This window comes from Copadichromis virginalis, linkage group LG8 (assembly GCF_057382275.1).
Source record: "Copadichromis virginalis isolate Kocher_CV1m ecotype Utaka linkage group LG8, C_Virginalis_male_GT1.1, whole genome shotgun sequence".
NCBI classification, from domain to species: Eukaryota; Metazoa; Chordata; class Actinopteri; order Cichliformes; family Cichlidae; genus Copadichromis; species Copadichromis virginalis.
Genome location: NC_140625.1, coordinates 12,461,081 through 12,475,830, shown reverse-complemented (window position 1 = coordinate 12,475,830; position 14,750 = coordinate 12,461,081). Strand labels below are relative to the sequence as shown.

The window sequence follows — 14,750 nt, the reverse complement described above, 5'->3', positions numbered from 1 at the left end:
GACCTCTCCTTGTACTCTTTACGCAAATACGTAATGTAAAAATACAATACTGTGCAAAAGTCTTGAGCCACTCTCATTTGTTTAGGAGGTGTTGCTTTTAGCAATAGTTCTCCAAATGTTCTGAAAGTCTTTTGAAGGTTTTATTTGGACATTGACTGCTTTTTCACTCATTTTCAGTTGAGTCCTAGTACCTGACCATCTTCAGAGTAACATAAAAAAAACTTTTTTTTCCTGACTCTGTAAAAATTGTCAAAGATAAAAAGAGTTTGATCAGTATAAAATAATATTATTACACCAACAAGATGATTTAAAGCATGGTGTGAAGTGTGTTCTTAAAAAATTTGAGGAGACTGGAGAAATGGAGGGCAAAAGAAGTAGTGGCAGAAAACACAAATGTTGAGTTTTCAGGGCAGTTTCTGTGGTATGAATACAAATAAACCCAGAATCATTTGTCTTATGGAGTCCATGCTTTCCTGGGTCAGGGCTGTTCTGGCAGCACAAGTTCATGTTTCTTGTAATTCTGCATACTACATACTGCATACATCTACTACAGATTAACAGTATCTGAAAGTCATGTTCTTAAAAAATAGAAAAACAAATCCAGCAAATGCCTGACACAGGCCCTGAGAGATGCATCTGGTCCTTCAGCTGATCCATCTACTGTTCATTGAAGACTCAGCAGAAATGGTCTCAGTGGAAGGGTGGCTGTCAAGAAGCCATTTTTAAGGAAGGAAAACGGGGAGAAAAGGCTGAGGGATGCCAAATTACACAAGAACAGAGTGTCTGCAGCCATCTCTAAGACACGACGGAGGCTCTGTTGTGGTTTGGGGCTCTATCTCAGGCAGTGGTGGAGATGTTAAAATTGATGGAATTATAGAATCGGAAAAGTACCATCAGATTTTGATCCACCATGCAATACCATTTGACTGGCAATGGCTTCGTTTTTCAGCATGACAATGATGCCAAGCACATCACCAGTGAAGAAAAGAAAAGAAACATGACATAAAATACAAGAACGCTTGCCTGAGAGACTTTAGGCTGTGTTGAAGAATAAATGTAGTCATGCCAAATCTTGGCTTTCAATGTTAGAATTGTACAAACTATATTTTTCCCTTAGATATTGTATTCCCATGCAAGTTTGTGTTGCACCTATTTCTCATTTTCCTTGCAAAACATAAAGGAATGAGTGGTTCTAGAAATGGTGGCACAAAACTTTTGCATAGTATTGTGTCTGCTTTTAGACAACAGCATCCCCTTTTCTTTGACTCGTAAAAAAGACCCAAAAAAAAAGGAAACTGTGGTTGTAGTGGCAAAGCTCATCTACAGTCTGGCTAATTGGCAGGTTAAAGCTTCCTGTCACTGATTTCCAACATCAGCAACAGCTTCTCTCGCCCTGCTTTCTCTTCTGAGAGGGTAAAACACCCTGGAGAGCTGCTCCCAGACATCAACACATCACTTTGCCAGAATTCCACACACACACAAACACATACAGCCAAGCAGACGACAGATGTTCCAAAATACCACAACAGTGCCGATGCAGGCTGGGAAAAGCCCTGTGAGGTTTACATTGCTTCACTATAAAGCTGCCTAGGGCTTTTACGGTTGACGTGAGCGACAAGCAGACTTTGTGAGTCAGGAATCAGGAAGACAAAGAATAAGGAAAAGTGTCCTAACACAGTGAGGTATTTGATTTCTTTTCATTTCCTCATTTCAAGTTGTGCAACAACTTCTTTTTTCCCTCCTGCGCTGCCTTTTATGAACGTTTGTATCAGTGTGGTTCAGGGCAAGAGAGGTGAAGGAGTCGTGTGTGGGAACTACAGCAGGAAGGAAAGCGCAGCTGGGAGTTTTTGCCTGGAGCGAGACAGACTGGAGGTCTGTAGCATAAAAGGAGGCAAAAATAGAGGCAACATAAAGAAGAAAAGGAGAGAGAAAGAAACGAGCAAGGAGCGCAGACGATGAAGAGAAGATGAGAGGACGTAATGAGCTTTGACAAGAAGTGAAAGTGGACTTCATGAGGAGGAGTAGGGTGGAGACAAGAAGATAAGATAGGGAAGGGAAACTTTCCTCCACACCCCTCTTGGGGGGAAAAAAGAAAAAGAAAGGATGGCAAGGCAAATAGCACAGTCACGCCACCTTAACTCATTTCTACACCTGTGCATTTTAAACATGTAGATTTAAATCTTCCTGTCAGAAATCACGCAGGAAGGCGGCCAGCTTAAACACACGATAATGAAAACCGGACCTGGACCTGCGCACAAGCGCTGGCACTGCCTTAGACCCGCCACGCCAGCTGGACGGGGTTTTATTCAAATCTGTTGTAATAAGCAGAAGTGCGTTGTGTTGCTTCCGAGGACTTTGCTCTCCAACAGTGTGTGAGAGTTGTGCTTTCTGCACCCCCATCTGCACTCGCCACTCTCTCCCTCTGCTAACCTGTAATTTGATGTTTGTGTACATACCTGCACATGCACACCCACACGCTCTACTCTCTCTCTCTCTCTCTCTCGCTCTTGCTTATATGTACACTTGCACACGCTCTCTCTCGCTCTTCCTCTGAGCAGCAGGTCCCTGGAAGCAGCCAGACTGTCACTGACTGCTGCTAGCACATGCTCGCTCTCAGCTCGGCACTTTCTTCAGTAGCTGCCAAGAGAGGAGGAGGAGGAGGAGGAAAAGTGAGGCTGGAAGAAACAGACTGAAACACAGATAGAGAACAGAAAGAGAGAGAGACTTGGACCAACCTGTGACTGCTTGCCTCTGCCCGGCTGACTGTGTGTGTGTGTGTGTGTGTGTGTGTGTGTGTGTGTGTGTGTGTGTGTGTGTGTGTGTGTGTGTGTGTGTGTGTGTGTGTGCGAGACTGGAGGGAGACTACAAGTGATGCCTCACACAGTCCCGAGCAGCACATAGCCAGGACTTTGCTCAGCTTTCTTTGCCCCCCCTATACCCCCCTCCTTCTGTTTCAATGATGAGAAGAGATCGCATCTTATTAGCTGTGACCCTCACGGCCGTCTTCTCCGCCGACCTCTACTTCATCCTCTTGCCAAAGATGCGGAGCAAGGGCCTGACATCGGGACACTCCTGCTCATGTGGCCCCAACAAACTCACCCTCCCCCCCAGCCAGGGAGGTCTGGCCACGCCGCAGCTCTCCAACTGGACTTCTGCACCACTCCTGGACGGCACCACGTCTGAGCCTGCGTACGGAGGCTCAAAACTGGTGAGGCTTTTCTCTCACCCTCTATACAACATCCAGACTCCGGCTCTGGGGCCAGAAGAGAGACTGCTGCAGGTGGAACAGCTGATTGACTACTATAGGAGGAAGGTGTCGCACTGGGAAAGGTCAGTTTCTGGTGTCATGTTTCATCATTCTAAATTAAGATAATGTTTGTTGTGACAATAATGCCACTGATTTTGCAATGCGTGACTTGACGGAGTTACTTCACTTTATTGTTAAATTGCGTGTTCGTTTTGGCTCAGAGTTCCCACTGTGGTAGCACGTGTTGAGGCTTGACTGTGGTCAGGAGGCAGGGTCAGTGACACTGGGGCCAAACCCACCCAAGGCACACACACAAACACATATCCATGAACTTGGATGCACTTTGTTCGTGGTGACAGGCATACACCCACAGACAGACATCCGGATCTGTAGACAATTCTGTGCGTCATAAAAACTCCAGTGTCATGTGGGCTGGGTCAGAAAACCCTGACAAACACGTCACTTCTGAGAGCCAGCATCTGGAACGGTTTCTTTAAGGTAAACAAGGATTTTTAAAACTGCCGGGGCCCATCTCAATCTTTGGGAGTTGTAGCCGTCTTGGCTTGTGAGGCTGTCTGTCTGTTTCCCTCAGAGAGATATAGATATTGGGCTCTCACAGTGGAAAATAAGAAGAATTATGAGCAATGGATCTCCCCGCTGTGCTGCCTTACAAATGTGCACTAAAAAAAAGGCAGCTCACAGGCTTGTTATTGCAAAATATTGCAACAGCGTCTAAACATCACATCTACTGCATTCGTTGTGTGCATTCGTGACTTATCTGTTTCCCACAGTGTGTGTTTGGATACACGCTCTGCTGTCTGCACTTGTCCAGTGGCCTGATTACTCTGTGTCATGTCAAATTAAATGAATGAGGTGGTAGGAATGACAGAAAAACAAACTTCTATTCTTAGCGCTTTGCTCCATTATCTCATTTTGTTATCCGGTCTGTGATGGAGTTTGTTTGGGTGGAGAAATGGCAATCCCACTCACTGTGGTCAGCCCTTGTCATGTGGTGCCCCTCTTACCACAGACAGTATTTCTTTTGGTATCAGTTTATTCTTATTCCTACTTGGAGGGGAAAGGGGGCTGGGCAGTTTAGATTTGTTAAAACTCAATTTAGAAACAGTAAAAAGCCTGTATATAAGAGACTAATAAAACTTGGCTGACTATAAATGACTAATGGAGGCAGGAGTAAAGTGGTAAATAGAACAAGTACTTTATAACACAACATGTTTTTCTTTCCTTTGCTTTAAGCATGTCATCTTAGGTTCAGTGTAAGCATCTCTTTAAATCAGCTACTCTGTTGTTTTAAATAACATAGGATTAACAATGGCTTTACAGAAAATTGATGTGTTTACATATGTTAACCATTTATTTAGGGCTCTGATAATAGGGAGTTGACAGCATCCTGTATCCCACAGCTAACATCTGTCCTATGTGTTATTCGTCTTCCTCAGACATATGAAGCTCTACAGTCTGGCAGCGGCTCTGGCTAACATCACTGTGACTAATCATGAGGTGACCTACGACCCTGATACCAGCTGGCTGAAGTTCCACCTGGGAATAAACCGCTATGCTCTGTACTCCCGTGATGACCCTACTGTCCTTCAACTTATCAAGGACATGCAGAGCATGACAGTCATCAGTGCAGGTGAAGGTCAGATGGGATTTGGAGCGTCTAGCTCGATGATGTCAGGGAAAGATTATCGGCTTCCTGTGTTTATGCTGTACTGTCATATCCCTCATGGGGTCTAATTTTGTGAACTGGGTGGAATTTTACATGTAGTGCAGTATAATTGAATAAATATGCAATGAAAAACGCTTCTGTTAATATAGGACAGATGTAGGAAAGATATAATATAATATCAGTACAAGAGCAACCAAACAGCTGATTGTATTGTATTGTAAAGCTCCTTTACAGCACAGGACTCTAATGTTTTTTACAGTAAGGACTGTTCAGCTAGCGTTTTATGCAGATGGCAAATCTAGCACCCATTACTTTTCTGGAATTAGACAGGTACATTCCCTGCACTAAGTGTGCTAATTTATTACCTAACAAGTTCATTGTCTTACAGATTACACTCAAGATGAGAAAGCCCTAAAAGGAGCGTGTGATTGCACCCAAGGTATGACAACGTCATCGCCACCTGTAATGAGCCTTTTATCCATTCGGGGATTTGGGCTTTTATTTTCTTTACCTCATATCTCATGTTGTGCAACCGCATGAGTCTGATTTCTCACTAGCCTCTTTGTTTCTCTTTTTGTTTGTCTGCCTCTCTCTCACTCTGCCTTTTCTGCTTGGCAGTACCATGAGAGACAAACACACTGTTGCCTTTGTGATAGTGAGGATTTTTGGTTTTTCTATTGGCACCAAAATCCAGATTTGTCTTTCTGTATAAGACACTTTGCTCTGGGGGCAAATAAAACCCAGGAATTAGTCTGCGTTCAAAGGCAGAGCTCCTAATTAAGCGTTTGATGTCTGCACGCGCCGAGGGAAGCCAGCGTTTCTTACCACCTACGCTGCCATCTCCTACTTTACTTCTGAGCAGCACGCAAACCAAAGCTACGGATGGATAATTGAAAGTTAGTGACGTGCCAAACAATAGATGCTACTGAGCTGTTCACTAAGCAAGTGCTGTAAAAGCGTCGCAGGTAGAAATGTAAACATTAAGGGGGAAAAATAGCTCATTATTGGTTTTATATGTAAAATTTTTCTCCCAGCTACGTTTCTTCTTCTTCCACGCTGACTTGTCTGACCTGTCTCGTCTGTGCTTTGTCAGCATCCCTGCGCAGTGAAGTGCATGGCCACACAAACATCACTCACTGCCAAGAAGAAACAAGCAACAAAACAATCGCTACCCCCCACAGTTTAAATTTTACCTTCTCATTATTTCAGTCACCAAAGAGCGACGTAATTCATCGGCCACAGAAGCTGTTTGTGCCAGTTGGATTCGCGTTGAGTCATTTCCAGAAATGGTTTTATATTATAAACCTTGCTTGATTGTTAACTATTAAGAACCTGGAGTTTCACTGAGCACTGTGGGGAGGGGGGTGCTTGTATGTGCTGATCTGGACTACTGCTGTGACACAATATGGAGCCAGTCAGAGAAAGCGCAGGGTGCATCCAATTACCTTATTACTCGGGCGAGGCCAGACAATGATTCACATTTTGCAAATCTAAAATCTTAAAATAATGAGTCAGTTTGCATGCTGCTCACTGTTTGCTTTTCCCTGGCCAAAAACATTGAGATAAGTGTGGAGTGGAAGTCATGTAGGGCAAATGTTGTGGTACACAAAAACGTCTCGATCTCGCACCACACATCATGTTTCTGTGTGTCTTCCCACAGTGGTGAAGCCCAGCGGACATCACCTGAAACTGGCCCTGAAAATGCGCAACCTAGCTAAAGCCATGTTTAAACCAATGAGGTGAGGAAATCTAGTTGGTTATTTTCAGTTGGTGAAATCAATGAAATCACACAAAAACATGAAATGCTGAGTTAGGTAACATAGACTGTGTACTGTAATAGCATGCTATGTCATGTTCTGTGTGAATTTATGTCAGTCAAAAGCCTCGAGTTGGCCACCTGTAATGTCTTGATTATATATTGCAGAGTGTTGGAACTGACAGTTTGATCGCTCTGTGTGCGTGCACGTGTGTGTGTGTGTGTGTGTGTGTGTGTGTGTGTGTGTGTGTGTGTGTGTGTGTGTGTGTGTGTGTGTGTGTGTGTGTGTGTGTCAGGCAGCAGAGGGACGAGGAGACTCCAGAAGACGTCTTCTATTTCGTTGACCTCCAGAGACACAATGCAGAGATTGCTGCTTTTCATCTGGACAGGTGCAGCCTCATTATCCCTCACTGTTTTCACGTCTTCTCGGTCATTGCTGTTAGACTGGGTAATTTTAGTGTCCTCTCACTGTGGTTATATGACTGCTTGGCTTGCTGGGGGTAATTTTAGTGTTGATTGCACACATGTTATTTTATTGATCTCAGTTACGTCCTTGTATATATAAAGGTACTATGACTGTTTTTGGAGGGAGGACGAATGCGACCAAATGGGAGGAAAAAAAGCTTATTTATCACTTTGATTCATTTTCTTTTTTTCTTAGTCAATTATCCAATTCATTTCTTGAGGGGAACGATAACATCTGATCCAGATTTCATTATAATCCATAAAAATGACCAAAAGCCAGCCCCAGCTTCCTCCCACAGTCAGAAGACTTGCATGTTAGGTTAATTAGTGAGTCTAAATAGCCAGAAGGTATGAATGTGAGTGACAGCTGTGGACAGATAGCCAGTCTATTGCAGTGCCAATACACTGCAATAGACTGGCTATCTGTCTGTGGTGTACCCTGCCTCTAGCTGTATGCCAGCTAGGCTCTGCCACCTCTGTGCCTCTAAATAACTTCAGTGACTGATGTCATCACAGCAGGCAGCATGGTGGTGCGATGATTTGCACTGTTGCCCCACACCAAGAAGTTCCTGGGTTTTAATCCACCATCTGGCCATGGCCTTTTTTGTGTGGACTTTCCACATTCTCACCATGTCTGTGTGGGTACTTCAGCTTCCTCCCACAGTCCAAAGAACATGCTATTAGTGGGGTTAGGTTAATTTGTGGTTCTAAATTGCCCATAGGTGTAAATGTGAGTGTCTGTGTTGGCCAGGATGTACCCCACCTCTTACCTTAAGACAGCTGGGGTAAGCTCCACCTTGGTTTGTGATTGGTTACACTAAGAATGTGAATATAGTAAACAAACAAGCTTAAAATCCGCATGGTTAGATGACAGTATTTGGACACTCAACGATAGACTGTATATAAAAGATGGATGCATGACATCACATTTTTTAACTTCTATTCTAAAGGCTCAATTTTGTTATTATGAAGCCAGAAAAAAATTGCATTTGAGGGAGGTGACAAAATTCTTAGTTATCCCAAATGCTAGCTAGCTAGGCTAGCAAGCTGCATCCACATACACAAATGTTTGCTAATTAGTGCTAATTAATAAATAGCCTACTTGCATTAAAAATGCTCCAAAAGGTACTGCAAACATGGTCGAGAGATACATTTTAGTTACTTGAATAAGCTAAGAAGCACTTGGCAGATGTGTCTAGCAACTACAACTGCCGGTGTTAACATCAAAGTGTCATGTATCAATTTGTGGCTGGCAGTTTTGCGGACCCAAATTGCAGACATGCAGATGAAAATTAAAGAATTTGCCCCAAGTGACCTTTCACAAAATTCTTATTTTAGATTTTTCCATTTCCATGCTGAAGTTTACATCCTGATGTTAGGATCGGGTCTAAACTTTGTGAAACTCTTTCTAAAACGTATAAAACAAAAATCCTAAAATTGACCAAAAATGAATCCAATTTAATTCAGTTTTTTTCTATAGCGCCAAATCACTACAACAGTCATCTAAAGGCCCTTATGATTTTGTAAGGTCAAGACCCTATAATAATAATCCATTTTTAGATTTATGGATCCATCCATTATGTCTTAGAGAGAAAGTGATGAAATTAAAGAATCCTCAGAGACGATGTGGCAGCATTCTTGTAATAGCGAGATTCGAAAACATCCTTAAAATCCCAAACCGTCTCCAACAATTAAGTCTAAAAAAACAGGTCCCCCTGTGCGAACGAATGTATCATGGAGCCTCGAAAAAGATTGCAACATTTTGGCACACCCTCAGATTTCCCAACTTGCTGATCAGTTCGAACCACAGTGTTTGGACACAGATGAGGACACACTTATCTTTATGCAATTACACATTAGCTGAGGCGAGGTGATTCACTCATCTGAACTAGACGGTATCATTAACAGACCCACACACACACAGTGTTAAGTCACAGACAGAAAACAACTCCAGCACCACGTCAACAGCTCGAACAATTACTGTAATTACTCTCAAACAGTGCCTTTTCTCCTTATCTGCTCATACTTTATCAGTTATTCTTTAAAAAGTGAGAATGTTGTACAACTCCTGTTCCTGTTTTCTTTTTTTAAATTTTAATTTGCTATGTGTGTAATCTGTGGCAGTGTGTTGCCTCTCTCTCTTCGTTGTGTCTCACTTGCCAGAAGCCCTCATCATTATCACTCGCAATCAGGGGCTGGGGAATGCCAACCATTTTAGAAACAGCAATTCGGCATGACACGCTGATTGTTGTTTGATTACTATTTGCGAGACATGACTAAAACTCTGCCTCTGGGGAGTACAAGCTCTCGATAGTTTATATGAACGCAGCCAGCTGGATTACACAGCACGGCGGCTGTCAAGCGGACTCATTCACTGATAAGAATCAGTAAAATCAGTGAAAGTGGAGCGTGGGCTCCTGTGAGATGAGGATTTAAAGTTAGATAAGACTACCATCACCTTTGGAAGGTTTACACTGCATTAATATTTATGCCAGCACGAGCTGTCTCCCTACACGAGTAAAAGGTTTTCCTCTGAATCACATCAATATATTTTCTAGGATCCTAGACTTCCGGAGAGTTCCTCCAGTGGTTGGCAGGCTGGTGAACATCACTAGTGAAGTCCTAAAAGTAACCCAGAATGAAGACCTACGAGCTGTGTTCTTCACCTCCCCGGGTAAAAAAAAACCCCACATCAGTTCCTCAAAGTAATACCTTTAGATTAGACTCAACGGTTATGCCTGTATGTTAAATATAAACTCCTTTACAATAGTTCAAATACTTGATTGACACATGAATAGTGTTTCTCAGTAGCTGTGCATCTGATTGGGAGCTTGTTTATCTCTGCCCTTTGCATATCTTTGCAAACAAGCATGTCTGCGTGAAGCTAAGATGATCCGCGAGTTATTTTTTACTCAGTTTGATGTTTGTTTGTGTTTTTCCTTGCTGTTGATATGGCATCCAGCTAGAGGGAAAGGCAGAGCTGATTGGAAAGCATGTAATCGGAAGTGAACAGAAAAACTCATTTTGCATTCTTCCGTTTTTGTTCTGCTTCCCAAACAGCAAACAACACTTGTTTCTTTGCCAAGTGCCTGTATGTGTGCAAGACAGAATATGCAGCGTGCGGGAGCCCCGACCTGCTGGAGGGCTCCCTGTCCGCCTACCTGCCGGGACTCAGCATTGCTCCCCGCATCTCCATCCCCAGCCCGTGGATCCGTTCCTACACCTTCACCGGACGGGAGGAGTAAGACCTCGTTTTTTTTAATGCAGCACAAAACTGTTTAACTGCCAGCAAGCATTCTGCAAAATGGTGAGCTGGTGGTTGTTGATGGCAGTTGTTCAGCTTGAGGCTGAAGGGATGAATTTTTCAGCAGTTTCAAGACAAGCTGGTTGATGCACGAGCCAAATTCTTAAATGATTTCAGCTTTACTGACACCAGTTATTATGCAGAATGCTTGTAAATTCACTGGTAAACAGTGCATTCAAGTTCATTCTTGGCACACAGTCCACTGTTGCCTGCAAGATTTTAGACTTAAAGTCTGTTTTCCAGTGACCAAGCCTGTCATCAACTTAGGTTAGGCCAAATCTTGCCAACAGAGAACCGGTCCAAACATCACTTTAGTTATGAGAGTCAGTTTCATTTAGTTTATCCAGACAGGAAGCAATAAATTCCACATTTATCAGAAGCTCCTTAACCAACACACTCTTCCTGTCCTGCCTAGATTCCAATCAGTCAGCAATTTTTATGGACGATGATGTACTCTGTCACACTGCAAAGCAGCTAAAACCGCTCCCTTCAACCTGATAACGTTAAAATAATGAGACGCTTGTCTCAGAGTCTTTATCTTAATGCAGTCGAGAATCTGTGGAAGCTCACTGAGGACAAAATTAAGGCTCCATCCTGCAGGAACAGATGTCCTCAAGTCATTCCAAGAAAGTGGTGTCCATCACATCCTGCCGGTTTTTGAAAACTGGAACAATAATAATTTTCTTTTTTTTGCTACTAATTGCTGCTGTGGTTACTGTTCTGTGACTCCGATCACAATTCTTTATAAAACTAACCATTTAAGTTTTTAATTCTGATATAGAATATTATAGTTTTGTTCACTTTAAACAGAAATAAGTAGTGGCGGTGGAATTCAGGAAAATATAATAATAATAAGACAACAATATTTCTGCTGTGTATATGCAGTTAATTTAATGGATATTTCTTGCTACTAAAACATGAGTGTCATTTTCCATAAATCAGAGTGCAAGATTTCAAAGACTCTTTTATTTACTATAGCATCCATTATTTTTAAGGCCTCCAAAGTCAGATTGCACAAGTCAAATGAAAACCACTTCCTGTTTTATATCATTAAAACACCTCAGTGACTTTGTCACACAAAATAAATGAGAGGCCTCCTGACTCTGTTATCTGGTTACATCATTGTAATAACATATTAACATTGTACTGTATAATGCATTTTAGAGCATCCTACATCCAGTTGATGCCTTTTAAAGGGAAGATTTTGCTTATTTTTGCAAGACTAACCAGATTCTGCAATTACCACAGGTCTGTAGAGTTATTACCAGTTAATTACATTTGGGGCCTTGTGAAATTAAAAAATGTGGCAAAGCAAGCACTAAACTGTTAAGATGTAAATAAAATAAAATACAGCATCTGTCTACTCAGTTCTGAATGCTTGCAGAGTGTTAAGAAATGAGGGAGGTAACACAGTGTTACACATCAACCCCTTTGTTTTGCTGGAGCATCACATTGAAAGTGAGCAATAAAAAGTTGTGGCTAATTTATTTTAATTGCTTCATTTTCCAAAGAATATTCTCCATCGGCTCCTTTTAATTTCCTCTCGTTTATGCTTCTTTCAAAAGGTGGGAAGTGAATCCTTTCTACTGCGACACAATAAAGCAGCAGTACCCCTATAACTCAGGAAACAGGCTCCTAAACATCATAGACATGTCCATCTTCGACTTTCTCATAGGTATTTCATTACCTCTGCATTATAAACTGTTCATGTAGCGTCAGATATTTTATATTGCGGAAATCTAGCTACACGTGTAGAGATTTGTTCCCCTCGTTAAAGTCACGCCTTCGTCACAGGGAACATGGACAGACACCACTATGAGATTTTTACCAAGTTTGGGGATGAAGGCTTCCTTCTTCACTTGGACAATGCCAGAGGGTGAGACAGAACCGCTGCTGAGCACTAAATGATGCTGCTTTTGTTCGCTGTCGGGGTTTAACGTGTATTGTTTATGCACCAGGTTTGGGAAGCACGCTAAAGATGAGATGTCCATCCTGTCTCCACTGTCCCAGTGCTGCATGTGAGTATGACTCAGTCTATGGAAGTTGTGTACATAAGGGCATAAGTAAAAAAAATTTAATAAAATCTGTGAAGGAATTAAGGAAACTAATTTCTCTTCTCCTGTTGATCGTGTGTTCTGCCCTGTCCTCTTACCCCCAGGATAAAGCAATCCACACTACTAAGGCTTGAGCTCCTGGCCCAATCAGAGTTCAGGCTCAGTGATGTGATGAGGGAGTCCCTGCAGGAAGACTCTTTAAGGCCCATCCTGACAGAGCCCCACCTGTTGGCCCTGGACCGCAGGTTGCACAAGGTCCTCCGAGTGGTCCACCGGTGCGTCCGGAGGCTGGGCAAAGACGAAGTGATCACTGAGGACTTTTTTAAATCCACAGTGACTCCCGAGGCTGCCACAGACGGGACGATGCAAAGGTAACAGAGGATGCGCTCGGCTTCTGGCTGCTCGGGAAGAGACTCGTATAAATAAGACTCGATAATTTTTTAGGAAAAAGCCGTGAGTCTTCATCACAGAAGGAAGGAATCTCTGACACCTTCACATTTTTAAATAAAGACCCTGTTTTTTTTTTTTTTAAATGAAATAAAATGAAGCTTTGTGAGTGGAAACTTACAGCATCTGATATGTAGAGCCACCACTGGATCAGCTTTTTTTTTTTAATGATTGTTGGTTTACACTGTGGATGTGGAAAGAGAGCTCTGTGTGTCCGTGACATATAATCAGAAAATAAAGTCTTTATGTGATGATTCTGCAAGTTCTGAGGAGAAGTTATCACCTTAGAGCGGCAGACTGTGTGTGTGCGCGCTCAGCCATATGTTTGTGAGAAAAGTGCTACCTATTAAACAGCCACTTAGTTTACTCCTCCCTGTTTTCCAGACTTGTAATCCTCCGTCTCATCAGAGTGTTTAAACAGCTTCACAACGTCACCGTCAGCTCCGCCAGGCAAGGATACAGAAACAGCAAACCCAAAACAATTAGCAAATATGCATTTCGTTGCACCACAGTAATAACTCTCACCCAAGCGGACTTGTGTGAGGTTTTCGTCTGAACATGTCAGAGCTTTGACCCGTTCATTTCCTTTGTTCTCCTCCAACTAACCTGATAGTCTGCGTTGCTCTGTGATGTAGAGTAAGATAAATAACCACAACTATTTTTAAGAGACTTTAGAGCCAAGTGGAGTCAGACTTGAGCTTGACAAAGCAGAAAGAGTGGCTGATAAGGATCCTTTACTTAAAACAGGCCCTCGAGCACAGGTAAATCCCTTCATACCGAAGCATTTTTACAATACGCCTTCTCTAAAAGCTTTCAGTGAATGAATGTCTAAAATAAAAGATTTACCAAAGGAAAGCACAGAGAGGATTTGCAAATAACCAGTAGCTAAAGTTTAGAGAAATATAAATGTTGGGTCATAGTGCCAAATACAACAATCTAACTTTAAATGTGCTCAGTTGAATAATATCTGCTAAAGACGGAGTTTTAAAAAGCTTGAGAAAAAAACAAATTTATTATAAACTGGACAAAATTCTCAAATGAGGAATGAAGAATTGTATCTGTTGTTTAAATTGTTTAATTTAGGCTTTTTCTTGTTGAGCAAATCAATGTTGTTTATTTTTCTGTGCAATACCTCCACCTAGTGTGCAAATTTGATATTACATCTTTTTGAAAATACAGGGACATGGCGGGCAGGTGCTTTTCTTAAACTTTACTATTAGATATTTCGAGGTGTTGAACTGCTGGTTGGGTATTTTATGAAATAAAGGACATTCAAAGCTCTTCTTTGACTGGCTTTTGTTCTGTTCTCTGTGTCAACATGATCCCACACTGCTTCAAAAATGTTGCAACCCATGCTTGAAGGAGGCCGGTCCATGACTGATAGTGCTGCACTGTGTGTTTGGTACGTTTTCCCAGCATCGTATGTTTAAAAATTAAACCACTGGCTATCAGATTCTGATATTGAATGGTGGATCAAAATCTGACAGTACTTTTCTAAGGTCATAATTCCATCAGTTTGGATAGGATCTCCCACACCACTGGCTGATAATGCAGCCACAAACCATGACAGCCTCCACTGCGATGGCTGTAGACACTCACTGTAGTACCTCTCTCCTGACTACTTCCAACACCTTTGAGATAATTTGAACCAAAAATTTTAAAGTTGGATTCATCACTCACATCAGAGCTATTGTCACTGATTTTAGTGCAGCACTTGTGTAGTTTGGGATGCCTCGGCTTTTTCTCTCTTTCTTAAGAACACCTTCTTGACAGCCACACTTCCACTGAGA

General features: G+C 42.2%; 1 protein-coding gene across 1 annotated transcript; it reads left to right on the top strand.

Annotated features, from left to right (window-relative positions):
- The first annotated feature begins 2,936 nt into the window (after positions 1 to 2,936).
- fam20a (FAM20A golgi associated secretory pathway pseudokinase) lies at positions 2,937 to 14,241 on the top strand. The gene is made up of 11 exons (XM_085465838.1): positions 2,937 to 3,330; positions 4,705 to 4,898; positions 5,323 to 5,373; positions 6,595 to 6,673; positions 6,987 to 7,079; positions 9,714 to 9,829; positions 10,216 to 10,396; positions 12,025 to 12,134; positions 12,254 to 12,335; positions 12,418 to 12,477; positions 12,618 to 14,241. The coding sequence occupies exons 1-11, from the start codon at positions 2,957 to 2,959 to the stop codon at positions 12,886 to 12,888; spliced, it is 1,611 nt and encodes a 536-aa protein (XP_085321964.1). The 5' UTR covers positions 2,937 to 2,956; the 3' UTR covers positions 12,889 to 14,241.
- Positions 14,242 to 14,750: the final 509 nt, after the last annotated feature.

Coding starts and splice junctions, on each gene's coding strand:
- fam20a (XM_085465838.1), top strand. CDS start 2,957: ATGATGAGAAGAGATCGCATCTTATTAGCTGTGACCCTCACGGCCGTC. Junction 10,397..12,024: donor ACCTTCACCGGACGGGAGGA/GTAAGACCTCGT, acceptor TTCTTTCAAAAG/GTGGGAAGTGAATCCTTTCT. Junction 12,478..12,617: donor CCACTGTCCCAGTGCTGCAT/GTGAGTATGACT, acceptor TCTTACCCCCAG/GATAAAGCAATCCACACTAC.